Below are 25,978 nucleotides of genomic sequence, written 5' to 3'. Positions count from 1 at the left end.
TTTATTTACACTGTAAGACTTTAAAGCATGTTTAAATTTTGTATTATTATTTCCTTACGTTTATTTGTATCCGCATCGTGATGGTCTTTGAGGTAAGTCTATCGAAGTTATTCTCTCCTTCCTTCCGAAGAGTGGACGTCCAGGAACACCTGTTAGGAAAAATCAATACTTTTCTCCGAACATATTCTCCGATGATGCACTTTTGTGTATATTAAAAAAATCTTCAACAACAGTCAATAGTTTCAGTTAAAAGTCACTCTTGTCTTATTTATTTTACCGATCAAATCACTGGTAAAATTTCCTCGTGATCATTTTTATCAACGAGTAAAGTTTTTGTAATGCATGTGTTTTAATTAATATTGTCACTTGTGGGTTTATTGATTGTTTTTTGCTATTATTATTTAACTTGTTGCGAAATCACCACGTCCGATCGACTTGAATGTCTGTTACGTACTGTCAGACGCCGTGCAGCCGAACCAATCTTGACAGGGTTAATCTGTGCACCGCGTAAATGTTTGCAAAACGAAACGACCCCCTCCCTTCACGAGTCGAAATCTACTTTCAATACCAGCATTAATTTTATTTTTAATGATCAGCAAAGTGATTTTTTTTGCGGACTATAGCTGACATAAAAGTATAACACTGTAGCGAATTATTATTGCATCAAACTTGTAATGTCAATCGAACGAATCACCGAATGCATAAAAGGATTTTTGTCAAATTGAGTGTTATATTTTAACACGTCGAATTCAAAAAATGAATATTACCGATGTTTAAATAAAATAATTATCGAATTCAAAGATGGAATATTGATTAATCATAACTCTCGTTCGGTATTATTGTTTGGTGCCGGCGAGTTGTAATCTCGGGTTGTTTAGTTTTTCAATGTCGCAACGCGACACGTTCGCCTTGCGTGAATGTCGTGGCGCGAGTGAGCCGGCGTGGTGGGGCGCCGCGGTATATACGGGCCGCGAGATTACCTGCGGCGGGGCGAAAGGGGTAAAAAAAGGCTTTAGGAATCTCACTGAAATATTTATTCGTGTGCAGGATTCTGTGTCGAAGGATCACTGTATTTTTTTGTTGTTTTTTTGTTCATTCTTATTCAACAATCATATTTTAGCTGTTGGGTTTTCTTGGTGGTACCAATCTATCTAGCGTTATTATGATATTACTATTGTACGATTAATTTATTTGTCAATAGAACTAATCATCGATTTCGAATTACTTACAAAAATATAGCCTTAAAAAATAGTTCATAATAAATATAAGATGTTGAAAATATCATTTAAGTACTCGTTTTATTCTTTTTTTTAATCGAGTATGTGTTCAACGTCGGCGCATCTGTATTTTTATTATAAGGTAGGTCATGTGACACATATCTATGCGTATTATGACAAATTCATAATATTAGTGACCAGCTGATTTCAATTTGATGCACCGATTCGATACAGTTCAGTCAGTTGATTTATGATAATATATTAGTAGGTTTACTTATATATTATGTTAACGACGAATTTTTTGTATTTTATTTATTAATTATTAAATTAACGTTCATGTGTTAGTTCCTACTTAAATGTATCGGTTTTTCCTTAAAACAATGTGTTAATTGGATCTACAATAATTATTTAGTTAATAATGTTGACAATGGGGTACATATATAAAATTATATCGAGTTATCTTTTTACCGTTTAATTAAATTTGTAGAATTAACAAAAATGTAGTTTAAAAAACATTAGGTATTTTATTTATGTTTGCATTAAAAAAATGTTTTTTATATACCTACCTACCTACTTAACCAATTCCTCAGTTGTATTCTGGTAGTCTCATTTTATTTTTAGTGAAAATTCCGCTTTTATAGAAATCAGTAATCCTTGAAAATATAAATACAAATAAGTATGTATTTTATTACCAAAAATCTCCTTAATTTTGATGATACGGAATTTGGCCAAAATGTGAGATAATAAAATTCTCAAGTTCAACTGCTTCGACACCTAGTCGACACATATTTGCTTCACGGATGTTTTTCTCGCTTAAAATATGTGTTTAAAATGCAATATTTATCTTTATTGGAGTTTTGTAAATTGCCATCTGTGAACATTCTAATAGTGTTACGTAATAATTGTAACGATATTACTATTTATGTCATATATAATATAAACATTTTCCAATGCGATGAAAATAACACAATACTAATTATACGAAGATTCTTTATTTGCAAATCTAATATTAATATACGAGAACAGGCGAATTAAGTGGACTATGGTAAGTAGTAAAAAACTTCTCTCTGCTCTCCGGATGAAAATAGGAAAAGTCTCGAAATCTACAGGCTAAATACTGTTTACAGTTTGAGTTTTTACATAACTTGTTTAATTAGAATATTTGACGGTTGACACACTAAAAGTTCCAACGAATTCATAATCAGCGAACTCCAGGTTCGAGATAGACTCTTCTCGGTTTGCTTTTGTGGGACTATTTTTTTTGTCATATACCCCACCCCGTAGAGATGACAGCCGGGAGAATATCATGATATCGGGTCGAAGGGTACACGTCATCGCATATTCTAAATTTGAAAAATAAATTGACACAAAAATAAAGGAATCGTTAATCGAATAATGTGGCAATGTCACTTCGTATTTTTTTCTAGTATTATATAGACCGGGGTGGAAAGGGGCAGAACTGCGGTGGTTAGACCGTTTAGGAAGAGACTCAGCGTCTAGTGGAGAGAGCTTGGTTAAGACGGAGAATAGTGTAGACGTTTCTCGGAGGCGGTGAAGACCCACGTTGAGTAGTGGCGATGATGATGATCGTATACCTACTTATGTTACGTGTGTAGGTAGGTACCTGCCCATCTCACCTCAATATATCAATGTGTTATTTTTCGTCATCGTTATTATTATTGGCATGTCTCGTTGGAGATGCGTTAATGTCTTTTTTTTCTCGGAATGTTTCTTTAATCATTTTTTTTTTAATGTTTTTTTGATTCTCGACTGTGGCACGCGCGGAATGCTGACTTGCCAGCATTTTAGACAGGGAAATCCAATGCAACAATAATTATTATACCTACTTAACTTATCTTCCGAAATTACTGAAATGTGGAGAAACACCATTTTTTTATTCTACGAATTAGCATTATTTTTATAAACTGAAATGTTAATATGAAATAATATATCCCAGAAATAAGTGCCTGCGTCGTACTGGTGCGTACGTAGACAGAGCATTAAACGCATGGTCAAGCTGTAAACTTTTCCCTATTTGTACGTTTACAGGTGTAAGTATTAAATTTTAACATTTTAGTTGTACATATATGAATGTGTGTGTGCTTTTATATAATGTTGTTAACTCCCAGTCAAAATTAATCAAATGAGTATATTTTTGAGCATAGTTCATTTTAGATAAAATTATGACAATTTCCAATAAAATAAACAGTTTAGTTTTCATATAGATATGTATACTTAAACTGACAAGTTTTATTTATTTACGCGTTAAGAAGCTCAAATACCTATTCAAAAAAAAAGTGACAGCTCTAAGAATTCTCTAGTCCCTATCCATGAAGTTAAGTTCTGTGGAAGTACGTCGTAAAGTAATGCGCATGACTACAGTAGGTAGTATACATTTAGAGACACCTTTATTTACCAGTGGATTGGAGAAGATTGGGTATGATTTAGTTTTTCCGAAGATTATTATATGGGCCGCAGAGTGGAGGTTGTTTGTATAAACAGATTTTTATTTTTACGATAAATGGATGGTTCGCCATTTGGTAATTCTATTAGGTTCATACTCTGGACCAAAACAACATTGAAGAACAACATGAGAATTTACCAGACCTGCGCAGCTATCGGTTGTTATCGAGGGTAGTTTACCATATGCTTATATTGAGGTATTATAATTGTTACAATAAGTTAGCCGTCTAAACAGTCAAAACTGTCTATCTCGCTCTAAAATTTAGCATAGAACTTAGTGTAACAATTACAACTAATATATTGTAAAAATTATAATACATACTTAAATACAAAAATATGAAAAACTATCCCCGATAGCAGCCTTGTGTATAGAATAGATGCGCTGGGATTCGAATCAGGGACCCACGAGATTTATAAACCGATGCGGTAATCGCTCGGCCATCGCGGGCAATTTGCAAAACGTGGGGCTTTTATTAAGTATGTAGGTATTAAGTGGGTATTTAATCTGAATTTAAATTTCATTTTTATTGAGTGAGATGTGAGCAGTCTCAGTAGATTGTAGGTATAAGTTCTAAAATTACAAACAATTTCATTATTCTGACCGTTAATATAATATTAAAAGCAGTACCTCGAAGACCGCGAAAATATGTTTGAAATCCCCTATCATTTGACACCGTCGGAATCTTCGCGTCTCTAGTCTCACCCGGAGATGAATTCGACATAATGTTTTATTTATTTTTCGCCGATAACCCGATCAATAATGGACTCTCTCACATGTCGGCAACGGACGCCACGATGACAATGGTAGTTTCTGCGGTTACGAGTCCCGTCATTTCGGTAGTCGAGTAGTTATGAGGCCGTCTACTATTTTTCATATCTTAACGTGTTCGATATATAAAAAAAATCATTTTTTATTTCTCATTATATTTTCCTAATAAAGCTGTACGTTAAAATTATTTTGTTATGACGTAGGTCTGTTTGATGGATTGTTAGCCGATTATTTGACTATCAATTTACCTTGCAAGGTCTTCGGTTCAAACACCTGTTGAATTAGTAAATTTATGATATTTTTAGTTTAGAGATAGGTATAGCAATTCTCAGATGGATTTTTCAATCAAGAGATTTCAGAATTATTATTTTTTTATTACCGGACTTAGGACGTATTATACCATATAACTCACCCCCTCGGTCACCTTTCACACCTTTCTGATTACGATGTGGGTACATAGTAATTAATGTATAGAAAACACAGACAGATAATATAACTCCACAGCACACGTTTATTGAATTATTAATTATTATAAGTTACACATATATCGAGGCTTAACATTTTACATGGCGAAAAATAATTTAATCAGTACCCCGACCGAATACAAACATTATGTTTTGATTGCGATATGAAATACGTATAATAATATAAATAAATCAACTACAATAAACCTTAAATATCCGGAGAGACAAGGATGGATTATTATGACAAAGGTAATGGCATGATGATGCCTCGCGGCCTCAGGTACTTTTGCAAATTAAAACATGTTAACACATTAACCTATTTAGAGACTGCAAACTATTATCTTCATTCGGTGGCATTAGATAATATGAATCTATGGTGATCCGTACAAATAGGTATATCGCATTTAAGTACTCAGTATTTACTTAGTGCTTTGTTTATATTTCGATTTAGTAAGCAAGCAGTTTAATACTTTCCAGGTCTATTGTCTCTCTTATGATGTTGAAAGCGAATAATAACTGCGATGTTTAAGGTAGGTACATCTGAAAAACATGTTATTTATTTGAAAACCGAACTTTTAACATATAAATGTTAATACAGTTTTTCCTTACAGGATTCATAATTATAGTGTTAAAGCACAATTTTGAAATACTATTGTAATGTTTTAATTATAGGCTAGCGACTCTCTTTGTTGTGTTAGATAAAAATAACGTAAGTACCTACTTAAAAGATTATTGAAAACGCCGCGAATTCGGGGTCGAGAGTCCATCCCATGTTTCAGTTTAGCTTGTCAATTATTATAGATTGTTATATCAGATTTATTATACATATATTATTATTATGTATTGTATAATAAATCGCTTTGTAAGCATTAATCATGTTACATATTAATATATATTGGTAGATACTATTTGCGATTAGATAATATGTTTAACTTATCTACTGAATCATATATTCCATGTTTACCTACATTATAAAATCCTAGTTGATTTCCCCGATACTTTTACTGTCCACTGGCCTCATAGTTATTTGATTCGTTTTTTATTGCGATAACTCTCTTGTGTTTATAAATAATAATATAATGTATGAAATGTTAATGTACATACATGGGCCTGAGTTCATTGTAATTGAAGACAGGCTGTAAAATCACAGCCTCATAAAAATATTAACAGTTGAGAATTGTAGACATTTCTAGTTGATAATAATAACCTGGCTTTCCCCAGCATGCTTTAATGCAGTTTTATGGAACGCTTCGTTAATGTCTCCTAAATAGTGCTCCACAGTAGCGTCTTTGTATTTGTTGTATTTTTCCTGCCGCTGCGATGTTTTTTGAGGATAGGAAAAAAGTAGAAGTGAATAGCAAAGAGCCCTTACATACTTATGTGTGTATCTATATTCTATGCCTATACGACAATTACCGGTGCGGACATATGAAAATCGCGTTGTCCTTATTTCCACACGTTTATATGAAATGTTGTACCATTATGTCTTAAGCGTAGGGTGTTCAACCAATGTGCGCTACCCGTGCTCACATACGGCTGCGAGACGTGGACCCTCAACACGAGAGATGTCCAAAGGCTAAGAGTCACACAGCGAGGCATGGAGAGGTGCATGTTGGGCATCACGCGAAAGGACCGCAAGAGAAACGAATGGGTTAGGAAGCAGACAAGAGTACGCGATGTAATAGACGTTGCCAAACAGCTGAAATGGAGATGGGCGGGGCACATTGCTCGCCGAAAGGACGGCCGCTGGACAAATGCCGTCATCCAATGGTACCCAAGGGGTACAAAACGGCCACAGGGTCGCCCTAAAAGCCGCTGGGTTGATGAACTGGTAAAGTTCGGCGGAAATACGTGGCAGCGAACGACACAGGACCGAGAGAGTTGGAGAAAGCTTGGGGAGGCCTTCATCCAGCAGTGGATTGACCCCGGCTGATGATGATATGAAATGTAGGTATAATACATTTCACTTAGGTACGAGTTTTAAAGAAGCGTCACAGTGGCACAGATGCGATTATCTGCCATAGGCGGCGATGTTTTTATTTAATTTCGAATAGGTACACTAATAAACCGCCCTCCGACTCCGGAAGAATACAGTGTGGGGCAGTTGGAATCGCGGGCGAGAAGGGGTCGTGAATTTTGTGAGGAGGATTGTATTAGGATGAACACCAATTTATGTATTGTGGAAGACAGTTGGTATCAATTACAAAGTTAACGGTATAAGTATGTTTTTACACATAGGTGGAGTATCAAGTAGGTATAAGAACGCGTCTTATTATCTTCGTCGGAAAGGTCGGTACCCACTGAAAACGATTTGTTCATTTGGAGGCATGAACATGGAGTTTTAGGGTTGAAAACATAACATGTAATGTTACTCCAATATCAGTCTATCTGCGCATCATCACAAGTACTTAGTTGGTGTAAACACGTATGTATAACTATTGTACGACAACATCTTCTCGGTTACGTAAAGGAAGGCGCTATTGTCGACTAATGGGAGGAGCTTGATAGTTTATAATGGAAGTGCGGTTATAAATGGGAAGTTCATAGTTTTAACACGTAGCCAAGAAGATGTTGCCACAGAGTAAATGCCGCGTTAATTCTTACAGCGAATGTATACCTATAGTATGTAAATACTATTTTCTCAAACGTTGAAACAGCGCTAGTTAGCGGCGGGTATCTTTTCTAGAAAATTATAATTTGGAAGAGTTTTAAGGCGAATGGATCATCAATACTCAGTAGGGTCGACTGCTAATTAGAACTTAGTGTTTCTTATTTTTTTATGAATTGTAATAAGTTTTAATATATTTTGTTTGTTAATCTATGGCTTTCGGCGATATATATAAGATTAATTTAAATATTATTCTAAACATCACGGGGATGCCCCGCATGGGACATGGCGTCATTGCCGCATGTAGTGTCGTCTATTTTTAGGCGCGTGTTCAGAATTCCAAGCGAGTGTGTTCCGAGAACCGACGCACAGATCAATATGGTTTATTATTACGTCACGAAGATCGATGATGCTGATGACTGACTCACTTGCCTGAAATAAGAAATTCTTCAGGCATGCTGTTTTATTGTTGTGTTTACTGTATTTGTGATACGTTTGCGAATGTGATATCATAGGAATTTGCGTAGTAAATATTTTACGCTAATGCTGAATTATCTACTCGGATTTGTATTAAATTTGTAGGAATTTAAATTTTAAATGAAATATCTTTGGAAAATACGCAAACACAAATTTTAATGTTAATATTACAATGAATAGGTTAATTATGTTGCTAACATTTGAATAATGTTGTTCCTCTCGTATGAATAAGTGCATTACGTAGGCACCTATATTGTTTGATGTAGGTACTAGTGTAAAATCAAAATTATGTATTATTATTCAATAAGTACACACTGAATCTGCCTACTTAGTAACAAACCGCTCTCTGACTCCGGCCTAATACATTGGGGAATCGCGGGAGAGAAGGGATGACATATTTTTGGTGGAAGGAGGGGAGTTATGTCAGGTTAAACACTGGTTTTGTAAAACTCAATTACAAGATGGTTATGTATAATATTTTGTCTATAACGCGTGTGCATGGATAAGTAAAGTCTTAGTGGTTCGACTGGGAGGTCGGTACTGATATAAAAATCTCTGTTCCTATGGGGAATGAAATCCGTGTATCCGGGTAAAAATTCCCGAAAAATCAACTTAACTTACGCTTGAGTGCGGGGCATAAAAAAAAGGCTGTCGTAAAAAGGGGATGCCAATTCGTACACGCAAGATTAAAGATTTTAGCAATATTCGTTAAAAGTACATTACATCTTGAACTGAGTACGATTTTAATACACGTCAGCCGGTTGTTTAGTGATGGGCGCCCTAGCATTAATAAAGAAAAATTGTCTTCAGTCCAGTGCCTAATATGTATTTTATTGAAACCCTGCAATTATGTATTTTCAATTAGATTTGTCCTTCATGATTCAATATGTGTAAGTACTGGTAGTGGTAAACAGCTGCCTAAGTTATGCCTATTTTCCAATATAATATTATAATCTAAAATTATAGTTATCTTGCAAGATGAACGAGACCATTTTTACACGACCCATCCTATCAGTACTATGTATATATTTTAGTTGGTAGTTTGACACGTTCTCCGGTCCCATAGCCGCCAAACCTCAGTGTGAATTATTTGTCTAGTAGATGACAAAGATAGTCACCATGTTTTCCAACCTCTTACTGAGAGAGGCTGGCTGGATTTTATCAGTAGCTTTGGGCTAATTATAGGGATTGTTTAGATTATTATATATTTATTTATAGGGATTGTAATCGGTTGATTTTTTTAGGGGAAAAGGAAGTGTAGAAGTAATTTGCCATTGGTGATGGTATTTGGAATGGCAATAGTGTCGTTCGTGTTCAATCGAATTAATTCGGATGTCGATACATTCCACTTATGTGAGATAATTTAAAGTATGTATAATCAATTTTCACAAAACAATCTCTCAAGAAATATGGTTAGGTTGTGTTTTTTCTAAAGTTATGTTTCAAAGTATTTAATTGCCATTGCAAGCAAGAGTAAATATTATTTGTAATAGACGAATAAAATGATTATAGGTATCTAAACGATAATATGATACAATGTTCGCGTTGACTTTGACAAGACTAATACGCGAGCTTCACAATTCATTAGTGAGGGGGTTTTAATTGCACTAATTACCTACGTACTCTTAATTTGTTAAGTATCGCAGTGGTGACTGCTGACACGGATTTTTGACGGTAAAATTTAATAACCGGCGTTCAATGTTCACGTCGGGTTAACCTTTGCCGTGTATTTTGAAAAATATCATCTTTCTCAATGCCGACGGAGTATTTTACTTCGCGCTTTAATGAACATAATAGGCTTCGCCTGAAAACGGTACATAGGTTACAAGTTCATACATAATAGCGATGGGTTATTATTTATTCTGCTGATAATAATTGGAAGGCGTTATGTATAAAGGAACTAACCAACCATATTAAATAATTCAACTGCTGCATTATTCTGAGAGTGCATTAGTATAAACTTCGACGATCTACCTATTCCAATTACGTAATTCCATAACATCCAATAACACTGTTTCGTTAATATCCGCGGTCCGAGAAGCACAATATCGGATGTATTCTATACTACTATACACTAATACTTTAAACGGCCACCCTTCGCTCTAATTCGTGCATGCTTCGTGTTCTATCGGACGAGTTCGTGGGATGTCGCGCTTGTGATATGCGTTATCGCTAACATCACAGTAAATGACAGTTCGATAGTTATCTTATATGTTATTTTTGACAATTTATACTAAACGCATAGAAGCATTTCTATTATACTTACACTTACGTTGGAACAGTTAGTTAGTGACAGTTCGTTAGTGAAGTAGTTTCTTTGGTGTGTTCTCTTGGTGTCATAGTTTTAAATCAAATATTTTTGGTAAACGATAATTTATTGTGCTATTAATAATGTTAATACTATCGACCGAAGGTACTTGGTGGAATTTGAATTTATTGTGTGTTGTACGCGACCGCGGTAAAGTTTTTCAACATTTATTTTCATGTTTTTTGAAAATATATACCTACTTATAGAATATTATTTTTGTTAGATTTTGACCACATCTTGTGAAGTTACATTCATCAGTTTTTCTAAATAGACCTCAATTAGAATTGAGAAATTAAATTTACATTCTTCTTTCAAATTATTTTTAGACAAATTGTGCTTTGGTTCCTTTCGCGATAACTTCACCCAAATGCGTGGAAATCATTTCTATTATTCGAAATAATATTGTATGTATGTCAAACGATAATCTGCAATGATGATTTGTGAACGCAGTTCAGTGCAATCGTGGATGGTTCAATGCTTTTTGAATTATGTTTCAATGATGCCAATGTTGACTTCAGTCGACTTTGAATACATAAAAAATACATTCTTCTTGAACTTTTAGATCGTGCATGAAGTTATTGAGTATCAGGTTACTTGTAAATTAAAACTTACCTACCTTATGGATTTTTTGCTCTAGCTCAGTGCCTGTCACAAAGAAGAGAAGGAAGTACTTATATGATTCGTTTACAAAATTGTATTTATCATTGGGTAGTAACAAACGGTCCTCTGGTTCCCGACGAATACGTGGCGTACGGAGAATCAAGGGAGAGGAGTGGAATGATTTTGGGGAATGAAGGGCTGTGTCAGGATGCACACTGATTTATTGTGACAGGCAGTAGAAATTACAAAGTTGTCAGTATAACCTTCTTTTGCACATCGCGTATGCTCGGAAGAGTACGAAATAAAGGAACGCGTCTTATACTTCCACTGAAGGTCGGTACTAGATATCAAACTCTTTATTCATTTGGAAAGGATGAACCAAGTACCTACATCAAGTTTTATGAGCGAAAGCGGAGGACATTTTTTCAAGCTTATGTGCGTAAGTATTTTACAGTCAATTCGTTCCCTTTATTGTTGAATCGAAAACCTTACTTTATTTTACCACGACTTCTTCGTTTCCGTGTTCCTCACTGCCGAAGATCGTGCCTCCTTTTGAATTTAAAATGTTCTATTTGTCTCCAGCAATAACTCGCATAGTTTAATTAAAGTATTGAGAAACCCGTAGCGTCCTACACGTGGTCGCACAATCGTGTTTTACCTGTCTTTCCAAATTATTGTTTTTCTTGTGGTTTCATATTTTAGAGTGCTAGGTTTTCGCATATATTCTACTATAATAACCATTTAAAATATAACTATAGCTTACATACTTAGCTGTTTTGTTGACGTAGTTTTAGTAATTATTAATAACTATCTGTTATTAAAAGAAGAATTACCTATTGTATTTGTAATCCTGTCCCTCGGTACTACGCTTTTGCAGAAAATGAGTTAATAATTATTACAGATTTTGTAAAGATAGAACTTCAAGAACAGAAAGAATCCAGAAACTCAGAGTAGCACAACATGGTATGGGGAAGTGCATGCTGGGCATAACGCGAAAGGACAAAAAGAGGAATGAGTGGATAAGGACGCAGACAAGGGTTTGCGATGTAATAGAGTTCATTACAAGCCTCAAATGGAGATGGGCTTGACACATAGCTCGAAGAAGAGATAATCGTTGGACAAATTTAGTCATCCAGTGGTATCCAAGAGGTAAAAAACGTCCGCAAGGTAGACATAGAGTAATGGAAGCAGCTTGAAGAGGCCTTCATCCAGCAGTTTATGGATTCAGGCTGATGGTGATGATGACAGATTTTGTACTGGGTTGCTAGTTGCAACATCTTCTCTGTAATCTATTTTTATACATATTTATTATCAATGTAACTGTTTGTTTTCCTTAATAAATAATTAAAATTAATCTTTCAGAGACAAGTCACATTTTCTGTCTTATTCTTACCCAAAAAAATTGAAATTTCTAAAGCCAAAAAGTCTACAGACAATTTTTGACATTAAGCGATTAAATCTTAAAATACCTACGTTTTCCCGAAATTACTATTTACGGATTACGGATATTATTTTACACACTGGCTGTCAAATAGTATTTATTCATCTAACGACAGTAATAACTCTGATGAGTGTTTTATAGCAAATACTAATTATAGTATTTTTGGGTACATAGTAAATTTATTAATTGTAATATTGAAAACAAGGTTAATGCATCACTGGTGGCTACCGACGATGAGCGAGAGGGCACAACATTATTGGTGAGATACTCGGACATCGAACCGCGATGTCTTGGGTCAACGGCGTTCGCTCGGCCGTGAAGGACGATCTCCAGGCGGAAATAGACACTTACTAGAGTGGAAGTTGTTGCGACGGATAATGTCATTTGGTCATTTATTCAATGAGGCTGTATTGGGGTTGATTGGGATATTAATTACAATGCAATTTTGACAGTTGTATTCAGGTCACGATAAATATAATTAATTCATGTTGCGTTTGGACACATCGACATGGGAATCGCGTGAACGTGTTGTTGAGACGTTCGATTCTTGCAAAAATATTGATTCTTTTAATCGATTCGAATTAATTATAACTAATTTATATTGTACGAAAGTCGAAATTAAATTATATATCTTTTAGCAATCAGATCAGGATTTAAAAAAAATCATTTAATTTTTTATCGTTTTACATGTAAATATGAACAAATCATTTATGATTTGAACTAATATTATGTGTGATTAAAAACAATGATTTTCAATCAAAAATGACGACCTGCTGTGGACGCCACAGTTTTGTTACTTATTTACATATCTTACGTGATTTTTCATCTAAATAATCATGGTGTATTCAGTATTGTATTAAACATTTCTTTTAGGCTTGTAATTCGATTGTATAATATTTTTATCTCAGCGCAGCAAACCTGGCGTTTATATCTCAGAACAAAAGTCAATAATCTGACTACAAATGAATCTGCAATGCGAATTGACTTGCAGTTAATTTAAACATTCGCACTCTAGTGCACGCCAACCGAGATCTAAGGACGTTGCATTCAATACAATCTCAGCACAACATTGTCGGGCGCCTAACGTGCGTTACCCCATGGTGTACGCCCGCACATGGTGAATGGAAGTGTGTATTATGCTTACCTACTGATGGAATAAATATGATGTTTGATAACAACACCGGAATTCATCGATGTATTTTTTCTCGTTTGAGGAAGTCGAATGACTACAAAATCGCCGTAGGTATTAAAATGCAACTAGGACCTCAGCATTTGCAGATTTTTAAATGAAAGGAAAAAATCTTGAAAGCCTCAATAAAATGATTCCTTCCTGTATAATTTCAACTCTCTCTCTATTTCTATAGCATTTAACTCATCAACACAATGTGGGTATCAGGTGATTGTCAAATACTATTACTTATATATTATATCAATACTTTTATATTACTTATATTCCGATACCATGTATTGTACCTTCACCATATCACCCGGCGCCGCAATAGTAAAAGAAAGAATGTGCCTAACTTAATAACTATAAAATATCGATTGCATTCGACCTCGTTTGTTATAAGGTCTTTTTTTTCAAGCCACATTTATATATTTGATTTGTTTTATAGCCTCATAAATCTTGTGTTAATTGAAATTCTCAATCTGTAAATAGATAGCAAAATATGCACATTGTTTTTATTAATGATTGTTTTTCGTGGAGTCGAGGTGAGATTGATTGTCGTTATAATTAGACTTTTACATATGCATATATTTTACTCACATATTACATAATCATTTAACTGTGTTCTATTTAACGATATGCGAAATGAGTCACAAAGCATATTATGGTCAATTAAAGAGCATTGTCCCGATTTTTGTGGGACGTCACGCATTTTACGATAAAATAGATTGTCCCGCGCAGGACAGCCAAAATAATGATTATTCAACAAATGCAAACAGGAATTTAAGGCATAAAGCCCACCAAAAAAGCGTTCGGTGCGCTCACTACTGAGTAGCCCCCCTCCCACCCGCGCATTACCCTTCACCAATGTAATAAGGGGCCCAAGAAGCACAAAATAATTATTATTATCAGCGTCTCTCATAACAAAGCAATAAAAATATTATATTATTTCTCGGGGCTTGTAATTACGCAATAACTAAACAATGAGTTCTCTGTTATTAAATAATGCCTTCTCGCCCGTCTATCGACGACGCTTCCAGAGCGTGATTTTGCTTGCCGTGATCAATGAATGGACTACGTTTTATTTTCGTTAATTCGTCCGGCTGAAAAGCCACACAACGGTGACTCATGGGGCAGGCGGGCATAATGCGTCGTCAAATCCAGTGTGCGCTGGCGTATTTGATTACGTTGTATTTTCGATGAGTCACATAGAAAATGCGCGAGCGCCCCGCAAGCCTGCTTTAGTGGACTTTATGCCTAACTCGTTGAAATCTTCTATTGATGTGATTGCGAATGGCATGAAAATGGCATCACTTATTTAAGTTATTCCCGAAAAAAGAGACCTAAGAATATTTTCATGGAAATTCATTTATTTTAAGTATAACAACATCCAATTGCTATACCGAACGGGTATTTTCTCAGATGATTATAAAATGGTCAGATGAAAGAAACAGTAGGTATGTTCTATTAATTTGATAAAATCTGAATTACTTATTTAACATAATATACTCATGTGCTGAATTTGACCAATACATTAAGCAGCAGAAAGAAACTCTTCAGGAAGTAAAATCTTCAGCCAAGTATAAAATATGCTGTCGGAATAAAATATTGTTTAATAATAATATTTTGATAGTTAAGAATTTTGTAGTTTGTGTTGTGTCATTTATAATTGAAATTATAGACATATACTGTTTTTTAGGTTGCCCGTTTTTTGCTCATAAATCCCGATTTTGTGAAAGTTATACTTCTTTTGGCGCGTTTGAGAAATCAGATCAGAGTGTATTTTTGGCGTTTGACATGTAACACATAATTTATTTTTTCACACGAAAAAAAACTCACTCGATTGGATTCGAACCACCGATTGTTCGGTTATCAGCCGAACGCACTACCTTTACGCCACGGTATGGTACTGCAATCATCACGATTATGCAGTATAATATATTATAGTTTAGAGTTGTTCCGTTGCATTGTATCATTTGCCTCTTCGTCAAAAAGGTTTAATTTTTACGAAACAAAAAATGTTTAAGTATATAAAATGCCGACTGTAAAGAATTTTGAATAATCTTTATAAGAGTTTATTGATGAGGCTAAACGTCCTCGATAAAACTTACAGTGGCCTTTGAAAAGCTGAAGAATGCGATGTGATAACGACGTGTTGATAATTATTTAAAGATCTCTCGCTTATGACGTCTTATCGGAGATAATGTGTTTTTTCGCGCGCCGTTAGCGTTTTTCCCCGAAAATTTGCATCGCTTTGAGATTAATATAAAAGTGCATTCCGCGAACGTTCGGTCACCGCAGGAAATTGATATTTATTTCTTCAACGAGATCAAAATATGTCGTTGAAATCTTTGTCGCATACATAATTCTAATATGAGACGCATTTTCTTTTGTGATTTGTCCATCTCAGACGATATTATATACCAGTGGTTCTCAAACTTGTCCATACCACGCTCCCCCCTCTGCGAAAAAATAAATTATTTTAGTTATCAAAAGTTTTATTTGGCATTATTTTTTAATACTTTTACTATACATACACATGTATATTTTAATTTTTAAGTATATTTATCACAAACAAAATACAATAAGATTAATTTACTATACGTGAAGCCTACTCGTACAAAGCCTATAAAAATTATTTAACAGGACGCATGTTTGTACATACCTTACAAATCAATGTCGGGTTCGGTGTTAGTATCTAATTGTAATTCGCTGGGAATCTTCCAAGTCTCCGTTGAAAGGCGTGACCTGTGCTTATTTTTTATTATGAGTAATCACGAAAATGCTGTTTCGCATAGATGCTGAAATATTTCGCGGCTGTGATTCACGAAATTGGGAAGCACTGGTATAGACGAAAAGTCATGGTACCAGGCTTTGAAATGTTTGTGGCTCCTTGTCCTCACCTTCGTATCTTGGTACTTGACGGGAATCGCTCGTAAAACCAGCATATGATAAAACCGGTAAAGAATCTACCTATTTGGTAAGTTATAATAATAATAGATTCAAATTATTTCTCAATTCAACCTAATCCACAGAGTTATTGTTACATATGTGACCTAACGCCCAATGCGAGCGGAGCTCATCAAATACCAAGCAAGGAAGGCGAGGAGCTGGAGCACCGACCATGACTTCGTGTATACCATCGTCTCAGATAGACGAATCATAACAGATAGTGCATCTCTCAAAATATTATGTATGCAAGAGACGTCTAGGAACCCGATATAATACGCCATGTAACACTTTATCAGACTGTGACAAATTTAGACTGTATTTGTGTTCGGGTAATTGACTATTACATTATTTCGCACTGCATTTTTCATTGCACAATAGCATTCGTTTGTATTTCATTGAAAATTCACTGGATCTATCGGGTGTCATGCAATATGAAATTAAATGATATACTATTGTTAGGAAAATTAAGTTCGTTTAATGCGAGATATTACAATTACGTAACGTGAGTGCACGTGAGCTATGTCGTAAGCTTGCGCCGTGGATACAAGTATGAAATCTTGGTTTACTTGGTATTTAAAATGTTATTCAAACGGTGATGCTCCCATTATGTCGAATATTTTGAGCCGGAAACGAATAGTGTCAGTTGGAAAAATGTGAACAAGCGAAAGCATGGTCATCTCACGCGTATCACTCCACTGGTCACAATAACGCGTGATATAACGTTTTGTTTATTTTATAAAAAAATACACAATGTTGAGTCACTTGCTCTCACGTATCTTTGATTTTAGTGGTTTGGAAGGGGGTTACAAATGAGAGGATATTGACACAATGTTAGTTTTTATTATTGAAGCTTCTGATTGTTACTGCTCGTGCGCTCACGTGACGTGATGGTGATCAGTGGTTCCTTTGCATTTATCAATTCATAAAATGTTTGCGTCACACTAAAGAATTCTTCCGTTCCTATCACCTTAGCAGACCGCGGGTGGTTGCCAATCTCTGATTCTGAACACGTACGCGTCGGATGTTTGCAGGTCGTCCAGTGGATTATTATTATGCCGGGTCCACACCGGCAACAAGTTGCGCGACAACTCGTTAAATTTTACGATAATTATCATAATTGCTTAAGAAATTTTACGATAATTATCATGCTTATCGTAAAATTTAACGAGTTGTCGCGCGACTTGTTTTCGGTGTGGCCGCACTTTTACAATTTTATTCTGAATGCAGGGGTTGAGGTCGTCTGCTCAACGGGACCCGAAAAATAAATAATATTGTTATTGTACCTCTCTACTTTTGTTGTTGTTCGGCTTTCCCCATCTAGCAGCTTACAGCATGCATGTGCATGTTTATTACCGATGAATAATTCAAACATACATCGTGTCATTGTATAATTTTTAATTGTCTCTTAAGTCAAATAGTCACTTAGTATCGAGTCTTTGCCACTGCGTACTGGTATCCCAAACCAGCCGATTTAAATGAATTACGACTGCCTATCATTTATTATCTTTTGGATCATAAATCCATGATTTTATACTATTCACGTGACGTCCGAAGATCTCTTCCCACAGTTTAGTATTGTTTTTGTATCTATACTTATTTGTATATGTACCTAGTATCTATATTCTACATAATTAGAATCATTTGTTTTAATAAAAAGTCTGTAAAATCAATCGAAGCACACTAGAGTTCGTGGCGACCTCAGTCTTGGGCACCTACTCCTGAGATATTCCCTGGCCTTAACACTGCTTTTGTTTCACATTTAAACGTGTGCCCTCGTGATACGAATGTAATGCAGGGCGGTTTGGTTTGGAGGGGTCTATGTTTGTGTTAACATCCGATGTACCTACCTACTCCCATTTTTCTGTATAGTTAAATTCCTGAAAAAAAAGATTATTTATAATATATATATATATATATATAATATGTACCTATATAATATTATGTATATTTTTGTAACTTTCTTCATTAATAGTTATTTAACCTTGGAACATTTATAAGTATGATTAACTGTCAATACTTGTACGATAAGTTTACAATGTATGGACAATAAACAAATTATCCGAAACCATCTGGCAACTTCTTGATGTTTTGCTGTTGTCAAATTAATTTTTCTGTTAAAAGTATCCATTCCAATGACCACAATTTCGTTTTATATAAGCTCCTACTCTATTGTTATTTTGCTGATAATAATAGGCTGTACGTTTTATCGGTTGGGGTCAAAGTTTAGATATGTGTTCGGCGACTCTTAACTATCCTCAGAACAGATTCCTCCCAATAAAACGTCTCGACGATTTTCTCGGAATTGTAGCGCCTCTGAGAACCTTGTATTAACATGAAAGCATTGTATTGATACATTAACGAGAATCATAAAATTATAAATGGATGTATTCGTCTGAAATATTATTTATAGAATTAGGCTTGATTTGTTGTTTTATATTCATGCTTTAAGGGCCCACATTCCCAACGTAGTTGACCTACGTTGGTGAATGGGGAATTTTATGGTATTTTCAGAGCATAAGCCTGGACATTCCTTAAACTTGTAGATAATCTATTTATATAATTTTGATCATTCATATTTGTTTTAAACATTTGTTGACTGCATAAAGTATTTTTATTACATAAAATAGTATTTTTTTAAACCTCTTGATCCCAATGTTTTAGAATATAGTCATATTTCAGTACATCCATGTGCAGTGAGTGGTGTTAAGATTTTTTAGATTCATTAATTTTTAAACGCATTTATAAAACCATTAGTAAAATTAATGTTAACATTATATAGTGAAATATTTACGATAAAAAATTATATTTATAATCTCTGTGATCCCAAATTTGACAAGAATTAGGCATTTTATTATTCAAAATATGGGCACGATTAACACATTTGAAGATAATTCTAAAGATACTGATTATAAGCTATATCTTTGACCATTCAAATGTGATAAAACATCCTACAAATAATAATGATTGTTTTATAATAATTAATCGACTTAAGAATAAGGTAGTTTTTTATAAGGTAGTAAGTATGCCAATTGAATTGGCATAATTAATAAAAAATTGTTATCTTGTGTGTCAAAAACAAGTTATCTTGTGTAGGGTAAGAAGATAAATAAGATGTACCTACATATTTAGTTGTAATAAAATTTATAATTTTTTTGTAGGTTTTCATGGAGCAATTTTTACAATTATTACTTAATCGTGGTTATCACTATTTTGTTTTACTTGTTTATGATATTTTTATGTTAACACATTAAACACCGGTTGCGTGTATACCTACATACTATACTATATAACTATAAATATAACAAACAATAATGTTCGGGTATTTTTGTTTACTATAATTTACAATCATTTGTTTTTTTCCTTATCATCTAAAAATATATAAAAAAATGCTAATTTATTAAGGTGGAATGTAGTACGTAGTGTTACAAACAACATCTAGTAACATAATTGCGAAACATGCAATTTAATACAATTTTTATAAAATTGTCATTAAAATGTTTTCTAATTTCATCAATACGTATTTATAAACATTAGAGAGATTTTTTAACTAAGTATAAAATTTAACAAAATAGTGTTTGAAGACAGGGAATATTGTCCTATCATTGAAGACTTTTATTTTATTATTACACCTATTAGTTTTCTTCATTAAAATGTTATTTGATAAATTATTTATTTAAACAAATCCACGTTTTTAACTTGCCACTTCACTCCTTCATTAATAAGCCCGGCCGCACATAGAAACTCGTCTAGACCGCAACACGTCGATTTTGCCGATGTGATTTTGTTTTCATTCACAAAACACATGTAACCTAATGTACCGCTGCACATCGCGTCGGTCCGACATTTTTGGACGCGCGGGTGCTGCACTTGCATTCGTTTCGACTTGCCGCGTGACGTCAATACCCCGGCATGTTACCGCCTGTGTGCGCGGAAGAGAGCTGCAACATTACCGGCCCCTTTCATTTATGGGCATGTCGCATTCGGAAAGATTTTACAAGTGCGACCGGGCTAAATCGTGTTAATTTTATACTTATGCGTTACCATCCTATTTATGTTATTATAACAAATCAATATCTATAATAATAATTGTTATTAGTTTTTGTCCACTGTTTTTTTCTAATTTTCTTCCATATATATTTGACAGTTTTATGATTGTAAACAGTAACCATATGGCGTGGCGCCAAAGATACGTTTTTATTTATTTACCAATAATTCTTATTGGCATTTGAGGAATCCAGATTTCTTGGGAACAATATTATTTTGAATTTAGTTTGCTAAACTTCGTTTAATTTATTATACCTCTGCGATCCTGACCCGCGTAAACCGGAATGTATTGGATTCTACTTAATGATTTGAATATTAATTTTAACACGAAATACAGCATGACTAGAAAATAGTTTTGCTGTATGTATATATATATATACCTAGCGATTTATTTATTAGAATAAACTGATATCATTTACTAGAAAATTTTAATAATTTATGTCATCGCCAGCCGTACTTGATTCACTGATAATAATAATTATAATATAGTAAAGTCCTCATAGCTTGTCCCCACTTTCCCGGTCGCCAGATATCTTTTTCGATTCACGTGCGTGTAATGGGACACTAACCAAATGGTGTGGTACTGACTGTCGGTATTTGTACACGCTGTATGCGTCTTGGATCATTTAAATCTTCTGGCATTTTATGTTATCCCTCATGTTTTTATGCTACTAATTGAAACTAGTGAAAAAAGCCATTAATATTTTTTCTAGCTGTTCTTCACCCGTTCAAAAAATAACGTAATGGAAATGGTATTTCATATTAGTACCTTTTCCAATGGGCCAAACATGCCACAGAGCTTAATTTTCCACACAATGTTACTGTAATTATGTAGTAATAGAAACACATAGTACCTACATACTTCAACAAAGACTTTTAAAGCATTTCCAGTTACCTACAACATCTACAACCTAAACAGAATACGTATCGTTTTATACCCAAATCTTGCTATAGTCTCATCAATTCTGCTAATCCGTTTTCCTTATTCTCCAGTAATCCCCGGTCAGTCCTGTGGTGCAAGAAGCTCCATCATTTCTTCCTTCGTTCCATCAAATCGACGGAGCAGTCATATCCGGGTGTTCAGTTAGGGCTATTTTCCGAAACCATACGGTGTGCATGTCCTGACCATGCAGAAGTTTTTATAATTATAGCGAGCCCGGGTACATTTGCATAGCTTTTATTGTGTCCTGTTCTTCATGCTACTAAACCTTTCTGCTTGGGTCCAATTTTTTTTTATAATTTACCTTTCAAGCCATCCAATATTTCAGTAATTCTCACATAAATTGTCTACGTGTCGCTGCCATGATATTATCATTTGAAATGTTTAGGGTCATAATGTGGTATTTATATAGACAGTCTTATACTGAAAATGGTACAGTAGTGAGAAGATTCGTTGCTCTCCAATGTTACCCTATTTTAGCGAGCTTCTTATTATTCTTGGTCCTTGTTGATATTAGACCCACGTATGTGAAACTAACTACGATTTCGAAATTGTGCAAGTTGAATGAGACCGATTGGTTAGTAGGTAGGTATTATTATTTGGAATAAGTTTTGAATTTTCACATATTTTGGGAACACGTTGTAAATACTTATACAAGTTAGGGATGTTTACGGAAAAAAAAATCACAGAAAAACAAACGTCACACTAGGTATATTATTGCATAACGCAGTTTTTAAAATGTTATTCATATGGAAAGTAGTTCTCGGATTCAGGTCTGGACGGATTAATTTGTTTCGGGCGCCCGATGGTCACGGCGCCTGATGACATATTATTGGGGTAATCAAAAAGAATAACAGCTTTTTTATATGTTTTTAGATCCGTGTCCTCTGCATAAATAATACGGCTTCGGAAAAATGTCGCGCCTAGAATTAAAAAATCAAAACCAATTTAGTTTTATAGTTTTGCCGTGCTCGGTAATGCGGTTCTATAAAAATTAAACGATAATTTTTATTACCACGTCGGCGTATACAACATCTAATCATTTGTTTATATTGATGTTTTTTTCTTTCAATTGTCCTAGTATTTTTTGTCATTGGTAAATCAATTATTTGTACTTTTCGTTCGCTTCTTTTTTTTCTTAGTCATGTCCGTATGAGTGATACGAGTTCGCTCCATGCCTTGGTCAATGTTATGCCGCACCACTTATTGTCTTCCAACTTGATGCCCACACCATCCATCGTGCGCTCGCTTGTATCAGTTTAGTATATAAGGATGTAATCGTTACTTGCTCTGTTCCAACTACACCCGTTATTCGTTTGATGTCTGAAGGTTGCTCGTCATTGAGACATCTGTGTTCGCGCAGAGTTGAATAATACACGGGTTGGTGTTTTATATTAACTTGTTTGTTATTACACGGCAAATAACGTGGTGTTATTATATATTATCGCTAAGTTTTAACATGAATCTTTTAACTTGATTATTCAGCCAAGGACTGGAGCGTCCTTATAATCTCTACACAGGAACGAGGTCTCTAGACAACTGTCTTATTTCCGCTCCGCCGCTGTCTATGCCCCAAACATGAGCATAAACAATGACGTGACAGTTGTAGAGTTGGGTAAAACCTCTACAAGTAGGTATGTGCAAGAAGTACGAACGTGTCACATCCCATTTCCGAAAATAATCAGAACTATTTTTTTTGTTTATTTTACCCAAATGCTTATAAATGTGGTGACATAACAGAGACAAAATGTTTGCGTCGGATATTTGGAGTGCGATGATATAACTGTAGGGGTATCGAGAAGATAAGAGAGCGGACCATGCAAAATCTTATCACGCAGAGAGTGATGACTGACGTTGTGCCTGACTCGGCTCCGGGTGCATCAAGAGAATTTCAAACTGCCTTGCTTTGTTATTCAAGCCACACCCGGAACCCTCTAAATACCATCCACACTGTATGCGTCTGAGATACGGGATCCTAGCATGACATGGGAAGATGCAAGAAGACTGTAGAATGACAGGTATTTTCGGAGGCGCCGTATGGTGTCCACATGCTCTAATTGGGGAGTGGACATTGTCAAAGAAAAAATAACTTTGACACTGTTAAACATAACATTCTATCTTAAGTGGTTCTCAGTTGTAAGAATTATACACAGAACCGAGAAGAATGGGTAGCACTATTAATAAACCTTTATCTAAGCTGGTGACGATGATTATCTATTATAAAATAAAACGACTTAATTAACAAAGTTTTTACACTTTTTTTTAAATTCGCCTGCGGCGCAAATTTCTTCGGTTTATTTATATATTAAAATGAAGTTTTTAAGTTATCAAAATTTTTTCATAAAATAAAACATTAGGTTAGGTTTGGGGTTATTAGTTAGTTTTTTGCATGTTTACTCAGAACTTGAGGTTCCGCTACTGCCTACGAGATTATTATAATACGCAAGGCAGATGACTTTTACGTGAGTTGGCAATATTCTCTCTCTCTCGAATGATTACTAATACCGATGATTGTGTTTATGCAACAATGTTGTAATACTTTCGATCGTCGACTTGGTCAATCAAGGTCCCATACATGTCAACGATTTGGGAAGGTTATACGCGGCGAGTTTATCGTTCCATTTATTACCGGTGTATTTTAGCGTCGAGTAGCTAATTCTGTAGTTCGTAAAATGTCGAACTTTTACGACGAAACACGATTGATTCATTGTCGATAAAATTGTAAAATTAACATCAATTTGAACGTATAAACCTTTACGCTTGTTTATGCCATAAAATATAAACACAGGCATCTGTGGTGAGGAACTCATTATTAGCAGAAGATTCTTTAATTTATTATTATCATGCAATTAGTGTTCTATATAATGCAAACTGATTTATTTGTGTCTATACATTATTCACAGCAATCTGTATAATCGGCAGTGTCATCTATATACTTTCAGTGGAATATCTATGTGATAATTAAAATTAAACACAATATCTAGTATTTATTCCACACATTTGAATAATCACCTGAACCAGATTCGTCCACTTCATGGGACATTCTCAACTGGTCTCATTGAATCATAGTACGAACCCCATTCTGAAGTATATTAATTTAAGTATGTGGAATTAGTATTATATATTTTGATTTATTTAAAATAATACACTATATTTTCGCTTATAATAATTGTCATGTGTAAAAAACTGATGGAATCAATGGTTCAAATAAAATATATAAAAAATATCGGCAATTCCTAATTAAATTGCAAACGGCGAGGCAATAGCTTACAACCATAGTAATATACCGGGATAGCGTTACTAGAGAGACAATAATATAGCGTGCCGCGCTCATGCAATGGATAGTTACGCGAACTTAATTGTTTTTTTCGAAGCGATTGATTTCTGGTTTATGTCACATGTGATTTTAACAGGGAACATGTTTTACTCATGATCTCCGACGCAAAAGCGTTACGAAAAATAGACGTAGAATAACTACATAATATAGACGTGGAGCCCGTGCCCCGTTCCGATTACTTACGCGCGCCGATTATTTTCATTTTACCAGTCGCCTACATTCTGTGCGACGTATTGTTCGTCTGTTATTATTACTTCTTAAGTTTTATTATTGTAATTAGGTACATCATTTTCAGAAAAGTAAATTTTTTTGAATCCTTGGGATTCGGTCACTTTGACAAATAAATTTTCTTTCGAATTTGGACAACTAGCATTCAGAGAATCGGTAGGAAAGCATGTTCCATGTTTAATATTTTTTTTTATACTAAATCTAAATATCATCTGTGGACCTTTAAATTATATTATCTTGTGTACTGGGTTATTATTTAATATCAATATAGTAGGTAATATAACAATTTTAACGGTCGGTCACTTACGACTAAGTGGTAAGGTATAAAATGCATAATTGGGATAAAATTGAATACGATTCGTCAGTGTCGAGCGCATACATCTAAATCACTGATCATATCATGTTTCACATTTTTTTTTCGACCATGTCCGATCCTAATAGGATCATATGGGCCTCCACGGAGTAGAGGTATGTATTAACAGATTTTGTTTTTTACGAGAAATGGATGTCAGGCACTTGCTCTACCTATTAGGTCCATACCCTGACTCACACACAAATTGAAAAACAATATGTGTACTTGACAGACCCAGGATTCGAACCTGAGACCCACGGCGTGATACCAACGCTTAAGCCGCGCGGCCACCGTGGGTGTCAATTATCGTGGGTGTATGTTTCACATACATACGTTATATCAAATACGCCGAATTATTTCAATTTTATTTGTTAGATTGTATCAGTAAAATATCGATTATGCACTTATTATAAATTGACCGAAGATCGCAGAAATTAATTTGAAAATATTTGAGACTCGGCGTGGGGCTTTGCTCATCCCCGAAAACCTGATCATTTATATAAGCAAAAGAACACCTCTTTCAACTTGTGTTGTTTTTTTTATGGCCATGTTATTATTGTGGTTTGGAGGAATTCCCCACACAGCCTTGCAAGGCCGGCGCGACGTCGCC

The 25,978-nt window shown here is 34.7% G+C and overlaps 2 protein-coding genes across 2 annotated transcripts in view; one reads left to right on the top strand and one right to left on the bottom strand.

Annotated features, from left to right (window-relative positions):
- Positions 1-933, bottom strand: part of LOC147078007 (uncharacterized) — a 77,403-nt gene extending 76,470 nt beyond the window's left edge. The window contains exon 1 of the mRNA XM_085961074.1: positions 59-933. Within this exon, the coding sequence (XP_085817200.1) occupies positions 59-76 (18 nt within the window). The 5' untranslated portion in view covers positions 77-933. The remainder of the gene's footprint in view (positions 1-58) is intronic.
- Naa15-16 (N-alpha-acetyltransferase 15/16) overlaps positions 1-25,978 on the top strand; it is a 363,725-nt gene that overhangs the window by 102,292 nt on the left and 235,455 nt on the right. The gene's annotated exons all lie outside the window — the stretch shown is intronic.

Source organism: Rhyacophila brunnea, unplaced genomic scaffold, assembly GCF_057557595.1.
Source record: "Rhyacophila brunnea isolate RB1 unplaced genomic scaffold, BYU_Rbru_1.0 scaffold_12, whole genome shotgun sequence".
NCBI lineage: Eukaryota > Metazoa > Arthropoda > Insecta > Trichoptera > Rhyacophilidae > Rhyacophila > Rhyacophila brunnea.
Note: the sequence above shows the minus strand (reverse complement) of the source record. Positions and strands in the feature narration are given on the sequence as shown.